Below are 23,606 nucleotides of genomic sequence, written 5' to 3' on the forward strand. Positions count from 1 at the left end.
GGCGCCACTCGGCAAGAAAGACTGAGGAAAATGGCGTCGGCTGATGCCTTTATACCCGAAGAACTGCAGCTATGACGTCGGGTGAAGTGCGACACCAGCTGAGGCCAGACCCAGACTTTGGAATCCGGCCGACCGAAGGGCTGCCTGTGGACAGGACAACCCATTTGTTAGGACTGCAGATGCATCCTTGAAGGACATCAAGTTATATGCATTAATAATTTTGGTTTTGACACTATCAATTATTTTACTTGAATAATTAGTCACATGACTTCGTTTAAAGTATTTAAAGGTTCTAGTGATATTTGTGTGCAGTTTTGGAGAAGTTCCAGAATTGTTTGGAATGAAAGCACTAAACTTTCAATACATTTGAGCTTTTAAGTAAATTCTGTCCTTTTGAGTACAAAGGTGTTTATAGTACCTCACTAAGGGTACCAGTAAACCGATGCTGCCATGTGGCCCAAAAACCTCAGAATCAAAAGAGCAAAGGGATTTGTGAGATGCAAGCAGCCTCTGTCCAAAGGGAGTTTTAACTTGTGAATTAGGAGCTTTACTATTTGAGCAACCATATGCAAATGGCAGCCTATGAACACAGTAACAACCATACAGGCTCTAAGCTGGACTTCTTGTAATTCACTGTGATGCCGAAGGACAGACAACTGGAGTAAGGACTCCCAAGCTTCAGCAACAGATGCTCTTCATGGAGATGGTACAGAGACAATTGTCCAGGTATGGAAAGACCTGGATCCCTGCAGCCTGAGCCAGGCTGCCATGAGTGCCATGCATTTGTAGACACCCAGAGGGCTGTGGTCAGACCAAAGGGCAGCATGCAGAATTTATAATGACTGGCTCCCAAATGACAGAACAGAAACCTCCAGGACTGCCTTGCAATTTCTATATGATAGTAGTTATCCTTGAAATCTATCGAGCACATACAGTTACATCTTTTCTCAGCAGCAGACCATCTGGAATTTGGTCTGCTTGGCATAATGTTTCAGTTTGCTTAGATCCAAAATTGATCTGAGGTTCTTGTTCTTCTTTGGCAAGAAAAAGAATCTGGAATCCTCGCTGGTTGAGTGGGACCTCTTGGATGGCTTGACTGTTCAGCAGCTTTTGAATTTTGACTGCAGCATCGCTTCTCCAACTGGGTGAAATGCATGGGAGGGATCTTTGCAACTCTCTTGATGCAAACAAAAATGGAATTATAAAGCCTCTGGATACGAGACTCAACACACCATGTGTCCGAGGTGATGCTCCTGGGTAGAGATCCAAGCAACCCCGGGACTACCTCCAGAGGTAAGAAGCCAGGCAACCCTTCACGTATGCTGAAAAGGCCTCCTGGAGAAAGCTCCACAGAAGCCTTATGCGGATCATCCTCCACAAGGGAAGCCTTCACTGGGAGCATCCCAAAAAGGCTACTCTGACTTAATAAAAAAAAGATGCTTGCCCCACTTCAAAATCCTGGAAAAGGATCATTGGGGGGGGGGGGCACGCTCTTTCCATCCTGCTCACTCCTAGTTAAGGTGTTATTAACCTTTGGGTCAAAAAAGGGATGAACCAAAAAGGGCATTGACAAAGGATACCTTAAAGCACTCTGTGAAATTACATAGCTGCATCCAGGCATGCTGGTGGACAGTAATGTTGGTGACCACTGCAAGAGATGTGCTATTGGCTGCACTGGACAGCAGATGTTTGGACATGTCAGTAAGACTACACAATCGACAAAGTACAGTTTTGTACCTACCATAAATGTAGATGTCCGATAGATATGCAACTGCAGTCCTGTCATATGGGTTGTCCTGCCTCAGGCAGCCCTTCGGTCGGCCGGATTCCAAAGTCTGGGTCCGGCGTCGGCTGATGTCGCCTCTTCCCCGACGTCAGAGCGGTTGGGGTATAAAAGCATCAGCAGACGCCATCTTCTTCAGTGTTTCTTGCCCCAGATGCCAGGTGCCCTCCAAGGAAGGCTAAATTTAGAGAATGGATAAAATTCCAGACATGCACAACAGCAATAAACAGATACACCATAAATGCTATCCCCAGCTAATTTGAAAAAGGGGGAGTGGACCCAAAAAAGCTAATTAGAGAGGGGTAGGAGGAAGGGAAAACCTGACTGCAGTTGCATATCTATCGGACATCTACATTTATGGTAGGTACAAAACTGTACTATGTCCTTCAAGAATGCAACTGCAGTCCTGACATATGGGTTGAATACCATAGCCAAGCTGGGGGTGGTAGGATCTAAGAAAAGGATGGTGTAGCTAAAATGCCCTGCAGGACTGCAGAAGCAAAGCCTGCTCGGGATCTGGAATATCAAGGCAGGTTGTAATGTTTGGAAAATGTATGCACGGAGCTCCATGTAGCAGCTTCTAGAATGTCCTTTGTAGCCACCCCTCTCAGAAAGGCTGTGGAGGTGGCTGTAGCTCTGGTGGAGTGTGGCCTGATATTGGCTGGCACACCTTTTCCATGGAAAGAGTAGCAGAATCTGATGCAGTTTCCAATCCATTTTGAAATTGTTTGCTTGGAAATTGCCTTTCCTTGTACTCCAAGAGCGTAGGCTACAAATAGTTGGTCAGACTTTCTGTTGGCCTTTGTTCTATCCAAGTAATAGCGCAATTGTCTGTGCATGTCCAAAGTGTGCAGAAGCTTTTCTCCTTTATTTTGAGGATTGGGAAAGAAAGTAGGCAGAAAAATTGCTTGATTTAGAGAAACCCTGGATATCACTTTTGGCATGAAAGAAGGATTGGTTCTTAAAGAGACTCTGTCCAGATGGAAAATGAGAAATGGAGGTATTGCCATGAGGGCCTGTATCTCCGAGACTCTTCTTGCTGAAGTAATTGCCAACAGGAAAACGGTTTTCCAGGAGAGAAATTGCAATTCTGAAGATGCTGCTGGCTCAAAAGGAGGAAGAGTTCATTTTTCCAAGACAAAATTGAGGTCCCAATGCAGGCACTGGTGGTTTTCTTGGAGGTTTGATATTCTTTATCCCTCTTAGAAACTGTCTTAGCAAAGGATGTGAAAACACAGGTGGATCACAGTTGTATTTTGCTGAAATTGCTGAAGCGTATATTTTTATGGAAGAATATGAAAGGCCATTGTGAAGCATTTCTGCCAAGTATTCTAGAATCTGTGAGATGCTCATTACTGATGCATCCTGACCCTTGTTGGCATTCCAGATGTTGAACCTCTTCCATTTGGCTTAATAAGTCTTTCTGGTGGAAGGCCTGCGTGCTTCCAGTAGGATCTCTTGAACTTTTTTGGAGAGAGATAAAGGGGGAGAAGTCATGGAACCCTCCAAGCTGTCAGTTGCAATGTTTGCAGGCTTGGATGAACAGTCCTGTAATTGTGCTGAGTTATAAGCAGAGGCCATAGAGGCAGGGGCCACAGCTTGGTGCGAGTTATGGTCCTTAGTAATGGGTACCAGTGCTGTCTTGGCCAATCTGGAGCTATCAAAATGCCTTTCGGTTGTTCTGCTTTGATCTTCAGTAACACCTTGGTCATTAATGGTAGAGGTGGGAATGCACAGATTGTTAGAGAATTCCAGCTGAAGGAGAGAGCATCTATTCTCCAGGCTTGAGGATGGTGTGTCCTTGAGCAGAACTTTTTCAGATGATGATTGTGGTGAGAGGCAAAAAGATCTATGTCCGGCCTTCCCCATGCATGAGTTATTTGTGAAAAAATGTCTGGATGCAACATCCATTCGTGCGGGTCCATAATGTTTCTGCTTAGACTGTCCATCAGAACATTGTCCTTGCCTGGGACAAACTGGGATTGCAACTGTATGTTCAGTTTCAGGGACTTTTCCCAAAGAGTCATTGTTAGTCTGCAGAGGGGGTAAGAATGGGTGCCTCCCTGTTTGTTTATGTACCACATAACAGTGGTGTTGTCTGTCTTTATTAGCAGATGACCTTGTTGAAGAAATTTTCCGAAGGCCTCGATTGCATGAATCACTGCCAGCATCTCTTTTTGATTGATGTGCAGATGCAATTCCCAGGGAGCCCATTGCCCTTGAATGCATCTGCCTTCCATGTGCGCCCCCCATCCATGATCTGAGGCGTCCGTTGTAATGGTTTGGCTTGCTTGAGGTTTGTTGAAGGACATGCCTTGGTTTAGCTGGCTTGCTTGTGCCCACCACAAAAATTCCTTTTGTAGACATGGGATGAGTGGAATAATTGCTTCTAAGTTGTGGCTGTGCTGAGACCATAAACTTTTTAGGTACCATTGTAGTTTTCTCATGTGTAGTCTTGCCAGTGGAATCAGAAGAATGCAAGATGCCATGAAACTCAGGGCCTGCAGGATTTTCCTTGCAGTCATCTGGGTGTGCTTTGCTAGGCTTTTGAAGTAATTTGGTAATTGATCTTGTTTTTCTTCTGTGAGGAAAGCCATTTGTGAGTTTGTGTCCAGTTTGGCTCCTAGAAAAATTATTTGTTGGGATGGCAGTAGTCTTGATTTTCGAATGTTGACTGTGTATCCCAAAGCCTGTAGTAAGTGAATGATATAGTTCAAGTTTCTTATCAAGGCTTGCTTGTTGTCCGCTTGTATAAGGCAGTCATCCAGATAAAAGTATATTTGTATCCCTTGAAGTCTGCAATGTGCAATTACTGATGCCAGGCATTTCGTGAATACTCTGGGCGCAGTAGACAAGCCAAAAGGCAATGCTGAGAATTGATAATGCTCTGACCCTGCAAGAAATCTGAGGTATCTTCTGCAGCTGTGTCTGATTGGGACATGCAGGTATGCCTCCTTGAGGTCCAGAGTAACCAGCCAAGACCCCTTGCCCAGCATGGGAAGAAGTTGCTGTAACGTCAGCATTTTGAATTTTGGCACAATGAGAAAAGTGTTTAGAGCGGACAAGTCCAGTATAGGTCTCCATTGCTTTTCTTTTCTTGGAACAAGGAACAGTCTTGAGTAGAATCCCTGGCCTTGTTCCTGAGGAGGAACCTTTTCTATTGTTTTGATTTGTAGCAGCTTTGAAACTTGTAGGAGTGCCTCTGCCCTTTGATTGTGTGGCAGGTTTGGCATGCCTTGTCGGTAAGGTATGGAAGTGGAACCTGTAACCTTTGTCTATTATGTTCAAAATCCATCAGTCCTTTGTAAAAACGTGCCAATTTTTTGAAAATAAGGATAACTTTCCGCCTAAAGGTGCTTCTCTTTGAGCCTTGGTAGGCGGTGTCAAAATCAAGTCATTGTGATTGTCCATGTGGAGCAGTAGGAGTCCCTGCGCCACGTCTCTGATTGGTTGGTTGCCATTGGCGACCCCTGTAGGAGCCTCGGTATTGCCCTCTACCTCGAGCACGCCTGCTTTTTCCCCTTTGAAACTTGTCAGTGTATGGAAAGGACCAATTCTTCGAAGGCCAATTCCTGCTGAACCTTGGTGGCTGAACCTGGAGGAAATCTTTGACTGTTTGCACTGATTTAGCCTTTTCCTCAATAGATTTCAACACACCCTGTGCATTAGCACCAAATAGCTTGTCTTTTTCCAGAGGTGCATCTAGAAGCTTTACTTTAACATGATCTGGCAATGACTGTTCTTTCAACCAAGCATGTCTACGTATGACAGCCCCTGTCATAGCTGCCCTACATGAAGCTTCCAATGCATCATAACCACACTGAAGAAAATGATTGCTAACCTGCTGAGTATTATGAACCAAATCCTGCAAAGCCTTTCTATCTAAAGGCTCGGGAGAGGCTAACTTTTTCTGCAAATCATCCATCAGGAAATCCTGATACTGAAACATATGAAAAAGACAGTTAAGAGCCCTCATAGCAAGGGTGGAAGAGGTATAAACTTTTTTACCCCACCTCTCCAGGGACCTAGATTCCCTGTCTGCGGGCAAAGGATTCTTGGCCGTGGAAGTGGCCACTCCTTTGGGCCCCTGAGAAATAGTTTCTAGAGCAACAGAGTGGGCCTTAAAGAGATGTTTATGAGTTTCAGTAACCCTGTAATATCTGTCTGGCTTGACAGGAGCAGGAGGGAGAGAATCAGGAGAAGTACTAGAGTCTGAGAACACATCATCCAATACATCTAACACTGAGGGAATAGCTAAAGGCCTGTGCTGGGGTAACTTAAGGAAGGTCCGAAGCCTTTTCCTGGAGTCGGAGAAATCCTGGCCCTGCCACTGAAAATGCTCCTTCTTGGAGTGGAGAATTTCCCCAAAAGAAATATCCTCAGGAGGAGAGGCAGAGGGAATGGATTCATCTGCATCAAAATCCTCGTAGGCCGGGAAGGGTTCTTCCTGGGAATCTGAAAGGCCTGACTCACCAGAGGCTTCATCTGAGGAAAGGGTATCTGTCTGCTCAACCCTAGGCCTTTTGTCTGAAGGCAGCTGAGAACCTCTGTCAGGATGAGCCTGAGAGCCCCTGATTAAAGAAATTAGATATGCAGATAAAGTCATGATATCTGTTTATCCGAAGTGGGACCCTGTGAAAAAGATTTAGGAGGGTGAGACTTAGCCTGGCTGGCAGCCTTAGCACGTGTGTAGGCCTTGATGGACATAGACACAGGAGGCCTAGCTGCCCAACGTGCTGGAGTAACTTTGTCCACCGGTATGGTGTCAGGCAAATCTTGGGCTTCGGTTTCAGGAGGAAAAACAACGACCGGCACCGGGGTAGCTTCCGGGACCGAAGTGTGCAGTAAAGCGGTGTCGTCGGCCTGGAGTGGTTGAATTACCACCTCCGAAAAGACCGATGCACTCGCGGTAGGTTTAGGCATGGTGTCGGTGGAAGTCGCGGGCCGCGGAGGTCGGTCCCGGTCCTTCCGTTTTTTGGAAACATGTGCTGTCGGAAGTTCCGATGGCATGATATAGGAGAAATTTTCCCCAAGAAAGTCTTCAGCAAATTCTGCCCGGCGCCTAAGAGTGCGCTTATTGAAGCAAGCACAGGCAGCACAGGCCGAGACGTCGTGGTCTGGGCCGAGGCAGGGAAGGCAGTAAGAATGGAAGTCCTTATGAGGTATTTGTTTACCACAAGACAAACAATTATTAACTTTTTCAGTTTTGTCTGTCATCGGCTGAGGCAAGAAAAGGTTCCCCAACGGGGTACTTAGCTTTTTGATGACTTCGGTATCTGAAAACACAGGAGCTGGCCAACCGGCACTTGCGAACTGCTTCTGCTTTGGGCACCACGCGGCAAGAAAGACTGGAGAAGACGGCGTCGGCTGATGCTTTTATACCCCAGCCGCTCTGACATCGGGGAAGAGGCGACATCAGCCAACGCCGGACCCAGACTCTGGAATCCGGCCGACCGAAGGGCTGCCTGAGGCAGGACAACCCATATGTCAGGACTGCAGTTGCATTCTTGAAGGACATCTGTGCCTCAAAAGTCTTCTGTGTCTCAGGGACTTGCTGTGTCTTTATTGCCTTTGACACTTCCCAACACTAAGTCCTGCTGAAGTTTCATGAAATGTGTCGAATAACTTAATGCTCTCGGAGAAAACATTGCTGAGGTGTAGTTGCACTTTCTTAAATGGTCTAACTCCAGCCTGCCGCCACCACAATTTCATCAACAGAGGACCCCTTATTCCAATGTTGTCAGTCCTTGGAAGGTGCTAAGATTTTATCAGGCTTCTTGGTAATTGGTCCACCACATCTGGCTGCCTCAAAGTACTCCAGGACACCAGATCAATAAGCAAATCCAGTGGGGGAACCACCAAAGACTTCGATAAGCCTGGACAGACTACCTCCAAAAACAATGACTCCTCTGGGGAGGGGGCTTCGGCAGTCTAGACCCCACGCTGTCTAATAACTCTAGATCATCACCAAAAGATAAAGCATCACTGGGGGATTTGGGAGAGCTTGTGTTCTGTGAGAAATTCCTCAGGGGAATCAATGTGCTTCCTTCTGCAACAATTCTTTCCATTTCTCTCCTGAATGGGGGAATCCGGGAAAGACCCAGAACAGGCAGGGATGTGGAGACAGGGGTAAATGGAGGCCCTGGGGTGGGGTGTGTGCTGTCACAAAGCCAACTGATGTGCATCCATATGTCCAGATATTGACAACAGGGGAGAAATGAGCAGCTGCTGCCAGCTGTCACTGACAAAGAGAAATTCCTCATTACAACATCAAACGCAGAAGCCGAGGTAGGACACCTGCAGAAGAAATGCCTCACAACCAAAACTGAAGGGAGATACCAGACTCCAGGGCCACCCCAACTTGCTCAGATGCCAAGACAGAAGCTGAACTGTCAAGTGTTGAACCAAAGAGGGGCAAGGATTACTCAAATTCAAAGTAAAACATACTGTGGAACCATGGCACAAACTCTTGGCTCTGAGTCACCCCCAGCTTCAATGTTAATGAAGTCAAGAATGCCAAGAAAGGGCTCTGGGACTGAAGTGGCCAGGCCATCGGAGCAAACTTTGGTGATGGCAAAGCTACCAGATCCTTAAACCCAGTGGTGAAAGGAGAAGAAAAGGACAGAGCCAAACCCTCAAGTACTGGAACTGAGGAGCAGGAAGGAGCCCTACCTAAATCTCGGCCTGCAAGAAGAAGCACATTAGCTGCACCAAATCTTAAGGTCTCAAGCTACCCACAGAATGGGCAGACTGTGCCAATAAAGCCACTGAAGAGAGCTTTGGTCCCTGTCCTACAGCAACAGGATCAAACTATCAAGCTCAGAGCTGCAGAAGTTAATCAGTGGTGGAGAAGGGGGAAAACTCAGCTAAGAATTCCATAGTAGTGACTAGAGAAAAGGGAGAACTGAATTCTGCCCAAACCATCCTCACCTTTAGCTAAAAATGGACTGGGGATACTAAGACTCGGGGATACAGGCATCCCTGACTAGTATCGAAGGGGATCAGACCTAGGAAGATGGGCTCAAGGCACTAAAGATCGGTGGATCTTTGGATCCAGTTGATCAGGAGGAGTGAGAGCCATTCATTCATGGTCCCTCTGTCCATCTCCTGGACTTTAGGATCCTTATCCTTGCCGTGACCCCTGTCACTCTTTTCCAGCTTTGTCCTACACGATAGGCAAAGGGAAGATGTAGAGGCAGCTGTCAAGGACGGCAACCCCCTTCAGCACAAGTTTGTCTCAGTGCTTGTCAAGTGCCCAAGCCTATAAACAAGCACAAATCTCGCATCAGAGTCAAGGTGCGGTGCACAAATGCAGTGAACACTCTGCTCATGTATAGCTTGTGGCCACTAGCCACACATTTCGTAAACACCTTCTACATTTTCCTTCTCCAAAATACCAAAGCTAGAGACAGAAGAACCAGGTTATGCTAGAAAAAATAGACAAAAACACTATACAGTGATAGACCACTACTACTAACATTAAGACTACTAATACTACAACTAAACTTGTCTACCTATCTACCAAACAGACCAAGTAGGAAAAGGTCAAAAACGCACACACTTTTTTTTTTTAAAGATGGACTGACAAGGCAGGAACGCCACAAGAACCAAAGACCTAAGAGCCAACTACCAACTTAGATGTACCAAAACAAAGAACTACCCACACTTAAAACCCATTGGGTAAAGGAAAAATAAAGAAGGGAAAGAATTCCACTTTGCCTAAGCCAAAAGGATACAAAGAGCTCGAACGTACTGCAGTCTCTCAAGGTGACAAATGACATCTGAGTAAGACGGTGGAAGAGCAGTGTATTATGGATAAGGGAGCCTAATTCTGGAGTGGAAGTCTCTGACAGAAGGCTGGCATCAGATTAGTCTTGGATCTGATAACCCATAGGTTGAAGCTGGAAGAAAATACAACGCAAGATCTGAAGCTAGCAATTTGTGAACACACTTTGTGCAGCTGATAGCCCAAAGGGTAAAGCAGTGAATTAAAATGTGATCCAGACACAAAAAGCTTTAGAATTTCCTGAAGTACTGATGAATAAGGATAAGACATCAGTTACATCTTTTAAATCTAATGTTACCAGGAAACTTAAATGAGAAAGAAGTGTCAACAGGTTGTGAAGTGACATCATTATGAACTTTGGCTTTACCACAAATTGGTTTAGGAAAGAAAGATCCAGAACTGGTCTCCATAAATTCTCTCTTTGGCATGACAAAACATGCTTGAATAAAAATCCCTCCCCCCACTGAAAAGAATTAACTACTTTTATTACCCCCTGACAAAGCACATTTTCTAGGACAAGAGGAAAAAGAGCAGCTTGGTCTGGTGGATGTGGAGAAATTCCCTGGAAAGGAGGGATTGCTTCCCACTGACATTTGCATCCCATGCTGAATAAGTCTTTGAACCCTTCTGTTTGAAATCATCTGTTGACAAAGAAATGGAGAGTCAGACTTTCTGGAAGGGATAACAGACTGCCAAGGGTGGGAAGGGGATAAGGTTCCTTACATAGTAATTTTGACTTATTTGACTGCCCTCTGTTTTTTGGGGATTCCTTCTTTCTTTTTGGAACCACCCTGACTTTCAAGGTCTGCTTACCAGCATTTTGAGAGACTGCTTCACTTGTTGCCCCAACATGATGAAGGAGCAGAAAAAGCCTTGGAAAATTTTAAAAATGAGGGCTGAAAATCTTGAGAGATTCTCTGTATCACGCCACTCCTCTCATCACATTTTTAATTAGCTCTGCAGCAGAAGGACAAAATATTAAATCTCTATCCAAAAATGAATTTAAAATCTTTTTTTTTTTTTTTTTTTTTTAATGCATAATTTTGGAGGTTTTGGGAATGCAGCCAGGCAAATCTCTTCAACAAAGTACCAGTGGCATCAGCCTTGGATGTATTATCTACATAGTCGTAAAAAGAAAGTTATGTACTTACCATAATAATCCTGTGTTGTCTACTTCTGACCTTCCTCAACAGATGGGTTATTGGATCCATCACAGATCCAACTTTGCCCACTCTCAAACTTGTAACCAAACCTCAGGCTCCTCCCCTTATCCACAAGCAAGTGGAAAACTACCTTACATCAAGTTTACCCATGCCTTACCATAAAGAGCACTATCCTCTCATACAATAAAAAATATGAACACCTCAAAATAACATGCTTCCAGACCTTGAGCTTTAACAGTACATAACCAAGTCAAAAGTAGGTATCAGTGTGGTCACTCTAGGAGCAAAGGATAAAGCAAATGGATAAGGAGGAGAGAGAGGGAAGTTAAGGACGGACGGAAGAAGACAACACAGAATTACTGTTACGGTAAACAGATTAACTTTTGTGTCTGATGTCATCTCTTCTGTCTGTTTCTCAATGGATGGGACAAAGTCCCTTGCTACTATCTAACTTGGGAGGCCTAATGGAAGGATAATAGTTTTTTGACTGAAGTACTTTAATGCAGTGCTAATCACAAAACTTACTAAGACTGTAATACCTGTATCAATTCTTCCTTTTCCTTGTGTGGAAAAACTTCTGACAGTTTTTGGAGCTTCTGTTCAACAGATATCTCTTCAACATCAGATGAATAAGCAGCACCATTTGTAAGTCCGGAAATTTTTCCACAGTTTTCATCTTCAGATTCAAAGTCAGCAGCTCCATTTCTGAAATATATTAAAATGCAAGTAACTGTCAAGTAAAAATGCATTCAGATCATGCTACCTATTATTACTAATCTCCCTTCTCACCTCTTCCCCCCCCAAAAAACAAGGCTAGACAAAATCTAACCAAAAAAACATCTCGGCTAAGGCTGTCCCCGGTGTCAAACATTTTATCTGGAAAACAAATTGAAAACACCATGCCAAAGGCTACAATACCACAGAAATGTTTGTACGCAAAACACAACTCTAAGTGACGACCAGCGCAGCTTTGCTGTCAGTTACTGATGTTTTCCACCTTTGTATTTCAGTAGCACAACCAGATAACCACAGTCTTGTCAATGTAACCAAAGTGGGAAAACAGCAATAGCAGAAACAAACCCCTTAAAAAGGCAGACCATATTTAACAAATGTGACCCCTAAAATGAAATCAAGAGTTGTAGACCACTTCACATTATAAAAGGATACACATGACCTGCAGTTATTTTTCTGGCACATCAAGCAAGGACTTATTTCAGCATCAGCCAATGGTAGCATTGTGAATGCTGTGGGTTCACTATATAATTTCGAAACACTGAAATCACGAATTAAAGTATTTAGAAATTATAATAGCGAAGCCTTTAAATACCGAAACACCAGAAGCGCAAAATGCAAAATCCCGAGGTACGGAGATTTTGAATTAGCGCTTCTGGTGTTGTGGTGTGTGAATGGTAAGATGTGAGTTTGGCTGTGTATGTATGTGTACTGGTTAGCGGCTTTAGTGTATGTCAGTGTTTGTTGTGACTGATGTGTGCGCGCGAGGGAGTGTAAAATGTGTGGGCATGAGTTACCTTTTTGTGTGTCTGATTGTGCGATCTCGGAGTTAGTATATACAAGTAGGGGGGGGCACACACCCAACATGGGGGGTGCAAGGGGGCTTGCCCTTTTTATTTGTAGTGTAGGATGTTATATTTGAGTGGGGGGGTGTTATGTGTATGTGATTGGGTGTGCTGCATCTGTAGTGTACTGTCGGGATTTTGAATTTTGCAGTTGTAGGGTTTCGGTATTTTCAGGCTTCGCTATTATAACTTCGAAATACTGAAATTCGTAATTTCAGTATTTCGAAATGATACAGTGAACACGAATGCTGCCTTCACAGAACCACTTTACTATTAACATTGTCATTATCATCATTACTGCATTATTATTTCACACATCCTGTTTTTATATAAAGATGCATACTCGAGTACAGTACGTGCAGAAGTGAAAAAAGAAAGTTATTGCTGTGATCCAATGAGAAATATTTAAGGTATCCAAATATGGTAAAGAATGAAGATAATGTAAAATGATACAATCCTTCAAAAGATGGTTTTAAAGGGCATAAGACAAATGATATAACAGCAATAATAATTTATATAAAGTTACATGCTTTTGTCTTCTCTTCAGACAACTAGATTCTGTTAGCTCAAAGCACTTCTCCCCCCCTCCCCTTACCAATTTAGCATTTTTGTGTCAAACCTCATCATTTACAGGCAATCTTGACAATCTGTCACATTAGTTATACATAGTTATTAGAGAAAGTACAGTTGCGCAAGTTCCACTTAACTGTAACAGAAGATGTCAGTATAGCACACTGCCTTACTGGCATATTGGTAGGACTGGAATGCTCCACTACCCTCCTTCTGGCAGTCTAGCAGATTGCTCTGCTACCCTCCCTCAGACAGTCTGTCAAAGCTCAAAACTCCTCCTACTGTCCATCTGTGAGAATGAAGGCAGAGTCACCTGGCAGGACCAGGACAGCCCTTCACACTCGGACAGGCAGGACCCTTTCAGTTTTCTAAGGTCTAACAAAAAAAGCAGATGGAAACACAAGCTTTGCAAACTCCTACCGTTACAAAACGAATGCCCGACAGACACCCACAGACACCAAAAAAGGCTGGTCAATGAAAATACAACAGTGGCTCCATACACCCAACAAAGAGTATGGTGAGAGGGTAATGCCAGTAAGAAATTGTGTTCTACAAACACCTACTGTTATAGGTAAGAGGAACTTAAGCAACTGTAGTATCTTTTAACAAATACACGACCTTATTGGTATATGGATAAATTTCCAAAGCTTACCCGACCTTGAAGAATGAACGATAAGGGTCCAGGAGCCGCAAGAGAACAGTCTTCACAAAGCCTTTTCTGGATATAGAAGGAACATCCAGTTTGTAGTGCTTCATAGGTTCAAAGGTTGGTACTAGGCTATCGGCCCTAGGGCCTATACAGGCCTAGCCACAACAATTACCTGGGTATTTCTTCCCACAATATTTACTTCCCTGGACCCCTGAGGAACATGCCTTTACCATGCCTGGATTTGCATTGCCAAGGTGAGTGTACCAAAAGAAATATCAGAGGACAACCACTGTGCAATGAATTCAGAGACAGACTGACCTTTCTTTGCTCCAGAAAAAGGAAAATACAGTTGTGTAAGTTGAAAATACTAATAGTGCATGTTCAAATGATCAAGGGTGCAGGAGGGAGTTAGCTGCTACTGCAGTAGTGAGCATTTGAACATAAACGGTTAGGGTAAGTTCAACATACATAACTGTACTGTGCTCCCCATATTAATCACTGCTGCAATAGCCTTAGCAATATGGGCAGATTACCATACCCAACTACATTTGGGAATTAGGAGAACAGTCCAGGAACCCCTGAAGAAAGGCCCTAGCAAACCTCGAGCTAGACCTTGAGAAAGAATCAAGCTTAAAACGCTTTGTAAAAGTATATACAGAGGACCGAGTAAGCAGCTTCTAGAATATTGCTAGAATCCAACCATTTCCAAAAAGACAGACAAAGCCAAGGCCCTGGTAGAGACTGTTTTCATCCTATCTGGAAAAGATTTGTTATGGTGAGTATAACAAAAGGTAACAGCCTTAGACAAAACTTGAAAATAATCTGTTTTGACACAATGTCATTTCTTCCCTTCACAAGAAATAAACAACTGATCCAAAGATATGAGAGATGCAGTTCTGTCAAGATAGAAGCGTCTGTGGACATTCAAGGTATCGGGTATCCTTTCCCCTTCAGTTTTAAATTCAGAAAATGAAGTAGTGTTGACTCACCATAAGAGCATTCAACTCAGATAACCTTCTTGCAGACATCAGAGCAACTGGTAAAACTATTTTCCATGCTAAGAAACTCAGTTTGGCCAGATTAGCTAGTTCAAATGGAGCAAGCATCAATTTCTTTAACACAAAATTAGAGAACCACACCCACAGATTAAAAAAAACATACTTCATCATGGTTTGGTGTTTCCAACATTTTAACACCACTCTGGGACTATTTACAGTTTTTTAAATGTTTTTATACGCAATTTCTCAGTCCGACTACATGGGGTCTGGCATCTTGAAGTAATTCTAATTGTTTAGTCTGCCTCTAGGTATCCCACAATGCACTGTTTGTAAAAAAAAAATTGTACATTACGCAAGCTTCTTTCTTCCTAAAGCTCATGTCACTGCATTGATTTTACATACGTACACTGCTGTCTTTCAGTCAGTTTTAAGTAACATTTCATACCATTCCAAGGACTACTAAAACACAAATAGTGCAAATGCCACAGAACAGACTTTCAAAGGGCTTTTTATTGCTGCTTCTTTTTAGAATGGCTAAACTACAATCTTTTGTGAAGCCTGAATTGTACTAGTATGACTCATCTCCCATCCCCCTTCACACCTAACTTCCAATGTCAAAGTGCGAAGGGTAATTTGAGCCGTTACCTGCTGTGATTGATAGCTCACAGCAGGAGACTTAACTCGTGTACTGCTTCCTTGTTCTAGCCTTGACTTTTTGTATGGGTAGGGGAAGGACCAGGGAGCTGTGACATCACAGCATGGGTGGGTTTTTAGGTCAGTAGTGGTGATGTCAGTTTAAGGAGGGAAATGGCGAGAAAACTACCTGTATTCAGTGGCCTTGATGACATCAGTGAATTGGAGACTGCAGCAAGGGTGGGACAAAAGTTTTTGGAAAGTGAAACAACCACAGTATAGTAAGGTACTGTTCTAGTAGAAAGAAACAGTCAATTTAAAATATTTTAAATGTCATATTTTTGTTTATTCATAGCACGGACAGTAAATAGGGAGAAAAAGACAGAAGTTGAGCACTTAGTAATAGAATCCCATTGTTGTCCTTTAAGTTCCCAAAGAGGGGCCACCAGACTTCTTGGCAGCTTCTTATGCAAAACCCATTTCAATAACATTTTAACATGAGACTGCCTTGAAAGAGGAGGATTTATGGGCACACATGCTGAAATGGCTGATAAACAAACCGTGATAAAGAACTAAGGTCATAAGATAGTAACTCTCACAAATATTGCAAAATCGTAGAACTACCACCCCTGAATGAGTGCTGGTTATGTTGTCGGCACCAACTGAAAAACCTTTTCCATTTGTTAATACAAGACTTTCTAGTAGCAGGCTTTGTTGCCTTCATTAGTACCTCCTGCATTTATTCAGCAGACAGGTGCTGAAAAGGAATTAAGACCTTATCATCCAGGCAGTCAATGCAAAATGATTGACATCAGAGTACATAAGGCACTTCTGTTCCTGTGCGAGTAGATTCAATGTGTGATGAAGCTTGTGGTAACTGATCCTGGTCATTTTCAAAAGAAAGGAGAACCATAGCTGTCTAGACAGAAGGAAGTAAGTCACAACAATGACCTTGGGGAATTTCTTCTGATTTTTCAAAGTACCCTGGATATTAGTGGAAAAGCATAAGGGAGCATTCCTCTCCTAAGAAATGGCATCCGTCTTCCAGTTTTTCTTGCAGATTCCTGGAAAGTACAGTTGTGTACACTTACCATAAATGTAGATGTTCGAGTGTATTCACTGTTGCAGTCCTAACAAATGGGTATCTGGCTCTCGGTAGCCCTCAGTCAGCCAGAATACCAAAGGTAAATAAAAATTACATCGGTTGCAGTCAGTTGTAAAGGATGTCAGGGAGTCTGATACAAAAGGAGGCAGCCGACATCACTTCCTCAGTCTTTCTTGCCATAACAGTCAGGAGCCCCCAGAAAATAAGGCTTAAACCAAAAACCAATTTGACAAATAACAAATGAAGCCTGTACCTCAGGAAAAAAATAGGAGAGGACCACATAAAAGGGGAATGGAGGGAGGGAAAAATACAGTTGTGTACACTTACCATAAATGTAGATGTTAGAGTGTATTCACTTTTGCAGTCATCACATTTGGGTTATCTGCTTGCAGTAGCCCTCAGTCGGTGGTTACTGTCATCTTCCATGACGTCACGTAGTCAGGGGTATAAAAGCATGCAGCCGACGCAATTACATCAGTTTTACTTGTCCCAGATGTCAGGTGCCCCCATAATGGGAAGCAATTAAATATATATATATATATATATACACACACACACACACACACACACACACACACACACACACAAGGTTACACCTCCAACAAAAAAGCAAATACACCAAAAAGCTTTAAGTGCAGTAAAAAAAAAAATAGAGGTATAGCCAAAAGAAGTCAGGGGGCTGGAGGGAGGGTAACCAGGACTGCAACAGTGAATACACTCGAACATCTACATTTATGGTAAGTGTACACAACTGTACTATGTTCTTCATGTTTCACTGTTGCAGTCATCACATTTGGGTACACTTCCAAAATTAAGGATGGGAGCAGGAAATCAGATAGCATTTAGGACCAGCTATAAGACCCTGCAAGACTGCAGTGGCAAAGCCAGCTGTGGCTTTAGAGAAAATTGGCAAATGGTAATGCTTGGTGAAAGTATGTACAGAACTCAAGGTAGCAGCTTCTAGGATCTCCCTGGTAGGGACACCTCTGAGAAAGGCTGTAGAGGTAGATGCAGCCCTGGTTGAGTGTGGTCTTATCCCCTGTGGGATAGGTTTTCCATGGTGCTTATAGCAGAAATGAAATCACTGGCCTATTCATTTAGAAACAGTTTGCTTTGAAATGGCCTTCCCCTCTGCCCCTGCAGCAAATGCCACCAACAGCTGCTCAAATTTCCTGAGAGGTTTAGTCCTGTCCAAGTAAAACCTAAGTTGTCTGTGCACATCTAAGGAGTGCAGTATATGTTCCCCTTTGTTCTGTGGATTAGAAAAGAAGATCGGCAAATGAATGGACTGATTAAGAGCAACAATGGATACTACCTTGGGCATGAAGGAGGGATTGGTCCTGAGGGACACGCTTGGTCTATATTTGGGCTCCCACATTTGCTTGTCAATATGTTGAAAATCCTTGGTTCCAGTTTCCACTCGTGTGGGTCCATGAGGTTTCTGCTTAGTTCGTCTGCCAGTGTGTTTAGTTTTCCTGGCAGGAATTGAGCTTGTAGGTGCACTTGGTAGCTCAGGGATGTGTTCCACAATGCCATGGCTAATCTGCAGAGGGGGTAAGAATGTGTACCCCCCAGGTTGTTCATGTACCACATAACAGGCTGTCAGAGCATTCTGTACAGCTAACATTTCTTTTTGATTGATATGCAGGCGCATTTGACTTGAGTTCCATTTGCCTGAATGCAACTTCCCTGCCAGGTGAGCCCCCCCATGCATAGTCTGATGCGTCTGTTAGGGTTTGGGCGACAGGGGGTAGTGTGAATGGTAGTCCCTTCTTTTGGTGGTAGGCCTCTGCCCACCAAAAGAACTCTAGGCGTAGGCAAGGTATGAAAGGAATCAGGAAGATATGTACTCACCATAACATTCGATGTATGTAGTCCATCTCGCCTCACATTCTTAACCGTGGGTTCTGAGCCGAATATCAGCTCTGACTCGGTCAAACTTTTCTAGCTCGAAGTCTTCTATTGGCTGGGCTAAGCAGGTATCCCTGGTGCACTGCTCCATATCCCGAGATCTAGTTTGCTGCGAAACTCATACATACCCCAAGCATACACAACATCCAGATTAAAAGAACAAGCTGACGTAAAGGGAATTAGAAGTTATGTACTCACCATAACGTTCCATCTGAGTAGGTGTATTCATTTGTCTGCAACCTGTGGGTTATGGATCCGATATCGGATCCGAACCGGCATGGTTTTCCAGCTATGGATCCAAGCTCTCAGCTCCTCCCCTCACCCATAATGCCCTGCTCTACCCTCATGACCTCAGATCGAGTTTTCCAAAGCAACAATACCCTAAAAAGGGTAACAAAGAATATGCAGGAAACTGAAAGGCCAGGGATAGGAGGCGGATGGTTGCAGACAAATGAATACACCTACTCAGATGGAGCGTTATGGTGAGTACATAACTTCTAAATCTGAAGTAGGATATTCATTTGTCTGCAACCTGTGGGACAGAGTCCCCAGCTACCTGAATCTTGGGCGGCCATCATGGAAGGATATTCCGGAGCACCGGAGCCAAAGGATGCTCTACCCCTAGATGCAAGATCCAACTTATAGTGGGAAATAAGCGTATGAGATGAAGCCCACGTGGCTGCTGCACAAATATCATCTAGAGGAATCCTAGCCTTGAAGGCTGCCGAGGTAGATACTGACCGGGTTGAATGGGCATGAACACCCTCCGGTGCGGGCCTTCCTGAAGCTTGATAAGCCAATAAAATGCACTGTGAAATCCAGCGGGACAGAGAAACTTTAGAGATTGGCTTGCCCAAATTGAATTTTGCAAAGGAAATAAACAGCTGGTCGGATTGCCTATGACCAGCTGTCCTGTTCAGATAAAATCTAAGTTGCCTGTGAACATCTAGTGAATGTAGCTTATATTCACCTTTGTTTTCATATTTAGGAAGAAAACAGGGAGGTTAATGGATTGATTGATGTTTGCTTCAGAAGCGATTTTAGGAAGAAAGGACGGGTTGGTCCTGAGGGAGACACGGTCCGGATGAAATACCAAGTAAGGAGGTTTAGCTGATAAAGCTTGAAGTTCAGAAACTCTCTTGGCTGATGTAATGGCTACCAAAAAGGCTGTCTTGTGGGACAAGAATTTGAGACCCACCGTAGCCGCTGGCTCGAAAGGAGGAGCGGTCAAGGCCTGTAGGACCAATGAAAGGTCCCAAGGAGGAAAGGCATAAACTGATAGGTTTTTCCAGCTGAAAGACAGAGCATCCACTTTCCAAGCTTGTTTGTGGGGAGTCCTTGTGCAAAATTTGTCAAATTGATAGTTCCGGGGCAAAAGGTCTATATTTGGGCTCCCACATTTGCTTGTCAATATGTTGAAAATCCTTGGTTCCAGTTTCCACTCGTGTGGGTCCATGAGGTTTCTGCTTAGTTCGTCTGCCAGTGTGTTTAGTTTTCCTGGCAGGAATTGAGCTTGTAGGTGCACTTGGTAGCTCAGGGATGTGTTCCACAATGCCATGGCTAATCTGCAGAGGGGGGTAAGAATGTGTACCCCCCAGGTTGTTCATGTACCACATAACAGGCTGTCAGAGCATTCTGTACAGCTAACATTTCTTTTTGATTGATATGCAGGCGCATTTGACTTGAGTTCCATTTGCCTGAATGCAACTTCCCTGCCAGGTGAGCCCCCCCATGCATAGTCTGATGCGTCTGTTAGGGTTTGGGCGACAGGGGGTAGTGTGACTGGAAGTCCCTTCTTTTGGTGGTAGGCCTCTGCCCACCAAAAGAACTCTAGGCGTAGGCAAGGTATGAAAGGAATCAGGAAGATATGTACTCACCATAACATTCGATGTATGTAGTCCATCTCGCCTCACATTCTTAACCGTGGGTTCTGAGCCGAATATCAGCTCTGACTCGGTCAAACTTTTCTAGCTCGAAGTCTTCTATTGGCTGGGCTAAGCAGGTATCCCTGGTGCACTGCTCCATATCCCGAGATCTAGTTTGCTGCGAAACTCATACATACCCCAAGCATACACAACATCCAGATTAAAAGAACAAGCTGACGTAAAGGGAATTAGAAGTTATGTACTCACCATAACGTTCCATCTGAGTAGGTGTATTCATTTGTCTGCAACCTGTGGGTTATGGATCCGATATCGGATCCGAACCGGCATGGTTTTCCAGCTATGGATCCAAGCTCTCAGCTCCTCCCCTCACCCATAATGCCCTGCTCTACCCTCATGACCTCAGATCGAGTTTTCCAAAGCAACAATACCCTAAAAAGGGTAACAAAGAATATGCAGGAAACTGAAAGGCCAGGGGGATAGGAGGGCGGGATGGTTGCAGACAAATGAATACACCTACTCAGATGGAACGTTATGGTGAGTACATAACTTCTAAATCTGAAGTAGGATATTCATTTGTCTGCAACCTGTGGGACAGAGTCCCCAGCTACCTGAATCTTGGGCGCCATCATGGAAGGATATTCCGAGCACCGGAGCCAAAGGATGCTCTACCCCTAGATGCAAGATCCAACTTATAGTGGGAAATAAACGTATGAGATGAAGCCCACGTGGCTGCTGCACAAATATCATCTAGAGGAATCCTAGCCTTGAAGGCTGCCGAGGTAGATACTGACCGGGTTGAATGGGCATGAACACCCTCCGGTGCGGGCCTTCCTGAAGCTTGATAAGCCAATAAAATGCACTGTGAAATCCAGCGGGACAGAGAAACTTTAGAGATTGGCTTGCCCAAATTGAATTTTGCAAAGGAAATAAACAGCTGGTCGGATTGCCTATGACCAGCTGTCCTGTTCAGATAAAATCTAAGTTGCCTGTGAACATCTAGTGAATGTAGCTTATATTCACCTTTGTTTTCATATTTAGGAAGAAAACAGGGAGGTTAATGGATTGATTGATGTTTGCTTCAGAAGCGATTTTAGGAAGAAAGGACAGGTTGGTCCTGAGGAGACACGGTCCGGATGAAATACCAAGTAAGGAGGTTTAGCTGATAAAGCTTGAAGTTCAGAAACTCTCTTGGCTGATGTAATGGCTACCAAAAAGGCTGTCTTGTAGGACAAGAATTTGAGATCCACCGTAGCAGCTGGCTCGAAAGGAGGAGCGGTCAAGGCCTGTAGGACCAAAGAAAGGTCCCAAGGAGGAACTGCTTGTTTTATAGGGGCCTGAGAAGAAAAGTACCTTTAAGAAATATTTTACACAATTTGGCTGACATAAGAGGATTAGAGTCATGGCCAATGTGATAGTGAGAAATTGCCGCCAGTTGAACTTTGACTGTGGAACTGCTGGCACCATCGTTAAAGAGAGTGGTTAGAAAGTCAAGCACTAAAGGGAGAGGAACCGTGAAGGGATTCAGGCCTTGCCGCTCCGCCCACACAGAGAAAGCTTCCATTTGCTTCGTAAACCTTTCTAGTGGATGGTTTATGAGCCGCCACCAAAATAGCCTTTACAGGTGAAGAAATACCGAGTCCTTATCAAGAGTGGAACTGGAGCAGCCAAGCGGTCAGCTTCAGGTTGTCCAGGTTCGGAGGAGGAATGCAGGATGGATGGGATATCAGGTCCGGATGGGATCTAGAATCCAAGGAGGATTCACCGAGTGAGACCTTAGGAAGGGGAACCAGATCTGTCGAGGCCAGAATGGAGCAATGAGAATCATTCTGCAACCCACCCGAGAGGCTTTCTGAAGAACTTGCAGCATCAGAGGCAAGGGTGGATAGGCATACAGAAGACCGGGTGGCCAAGCATGCACCAGAGCGCCTCTTGGGGTACCACCGGGAGGAGGTACTAGAGTGAAAACTGTCGCACTTGGTGTTTGAGGGAGAAGCAAAAGATCGCATGAAGGGGTTCCCCACCGTGCGAATATGCGTTCGCAACTTGACAATTGAGAGACCACCGTAAGGGGTCAGAATGGTGCGACTGAGCTTGTCCGCTAGGATGTTGGACCGACCGGAATGTGCGTTGCTATTAGAAAGCGATTGGTGGAGATTGCCCATTCCCAAACTCTCATGGCCTCTCGACAAAGAGGGTAAGACCTTGTTCCCCTTGCTTGTTGATGTACCAGACAACAGACATGTTGTCCGATTGAATCGCAATTGTTCCCAAGGGAAGAAAGTCCTGAAGTGCTAGCAACGCTAAGAGCACTGCTCTCATCTCTAGAACATTGATATGCAGTAAGGTCTCTGAATCGATCCACGTGCCTTGGACTGTCCGGCCCAAAGTGCCCCCACCCGAGGCGGAGGCGTCCGTGGTCACCGTGGCGAGACGGGAGAAGCACAAAATGGGCGGCCTTTGTGGAGATCCGGGGAGTGGAGCCACCACAAGAGGGACCACTTGCAAGCCTTGCTGATCGCTATGGGATGATGCATGGGGAGAGCAAGGTATGACCACTGTACTAAGAGCGTCCACTGTAGAATGCGCATATTGAGCCTGGCAAGAGGAAGAAGTGCTATAGCCGAAGCCATGGACCCTAGAGCCCTCAGGACCAACTCCGCTGGAACAGAACTTGAATGGAGAATGGCCCGCACCTGGAGCTGCAGATTTAGAACTCTGTCCGCAGTGAGGAAGGCTCAGAACTCCTTGTGTCTAGCCTGGCCCCTATAAAATCTAAGAGCTGTGTGCGCCAGGTTGGACTTTTTTGTATTTATTGTGATGCCCAGAAAGGGAGCAAGATGGAGAAAGGAGTCTCGCGCCAATAGAAGTAGATGCCTTGTTGGGGCGGTAAGAAGCCAGTCGTCCAGGTAGGGAAAGACCTGCACCCCCTGAAGCCTCAGGTGGGCCGCTACCACTGCTAGTACTTTGGTGAACACCCTGGGGGCTGTGGTGAGACCAAAGGGAAGGACCCCGAACTGGTAGTGACTGGCTCCCAGCCGAAGCGGAGAAACCTCCTGGAGCGCCTGTCCATCAGGATGTGGTAGTACGCGTCCTTGAGATCTATCGAGCACATCCAGTGATTTTCTCCCAGAAGGGGGAGAATAGATTGCAGAGTGACCATTCGAATTTTTCTTTGGGGACTGCCAGATTCAAGAGAGAGAGGTCTAGGATTGGTCTTAGTTCCCCGTCTTTTGGCACTAAAAGAATCTGGAGTAGAACCCTGATCCGATCTGGTCTGGGGAAGGGGCTGGAAGGCTCTTTTCTTTAGCAGAAGGGCCAATTCTGCCAAAGCGGGCGCCCGCTGACCGGGTGGGACGTCTGGGAGGGACTTCAACTTTGGAAGGTGAAGGAAAGGAATGCGATATCCCTGGATATGATTTGGAGAACCCAGCGGTCCGATGTTATGGACTCCCATGCCGCTAGGTGCCCGAACGCCCCCGACTGCCTCCAGAGTAGAGCAGTCGGGCAACCCTCAGGGTTGCTGCGCGGGCCGCTCAGAGAAAGGT

The 23,606-nt window shown here is 44.8% G+C and overlaps 1 protein-coding gene across 1 annotated transcript in view; it reads right to left on the minus strand.

The window, feature by feature from the left end:
• Positions 1-23,606, minus strand: part of SMARCAD1 (SWI/SNF-related, matrix-associated actin-dependent regulator of chromatin, subfamily a, containing DEAD/H box 1) — a 3,333,959-nt gene that overhangs the window by 3,036,943 nt on the left and 273,410 nt on the right. The window contains exon 3 of the mRNA XM_044061375.1: positions 11,272-11,437. Coding sequence (XP_043917310.1) covers positions 11,272-11,437 — 166 coding nt within the window. The remainder of the gene's footprint in view (positions 1-11,271; positions 11,438-23,606) is intronic.

This window comes from Protopterus annectens, chromosome 2.part0 (assembly GCF_019279795.1).
Source record: "Protopterus annectens isolate FY-2018-M chromosome 2.part0, PAN1.0, whole genome shotgun sequence".
NCBI classification, from domain to species: domain Eukaryota; kingdom Metazoa; phylum Chordata; order Ceratodontiformes; family Protopteridae; genus Protopterus; species Protopterus annectens.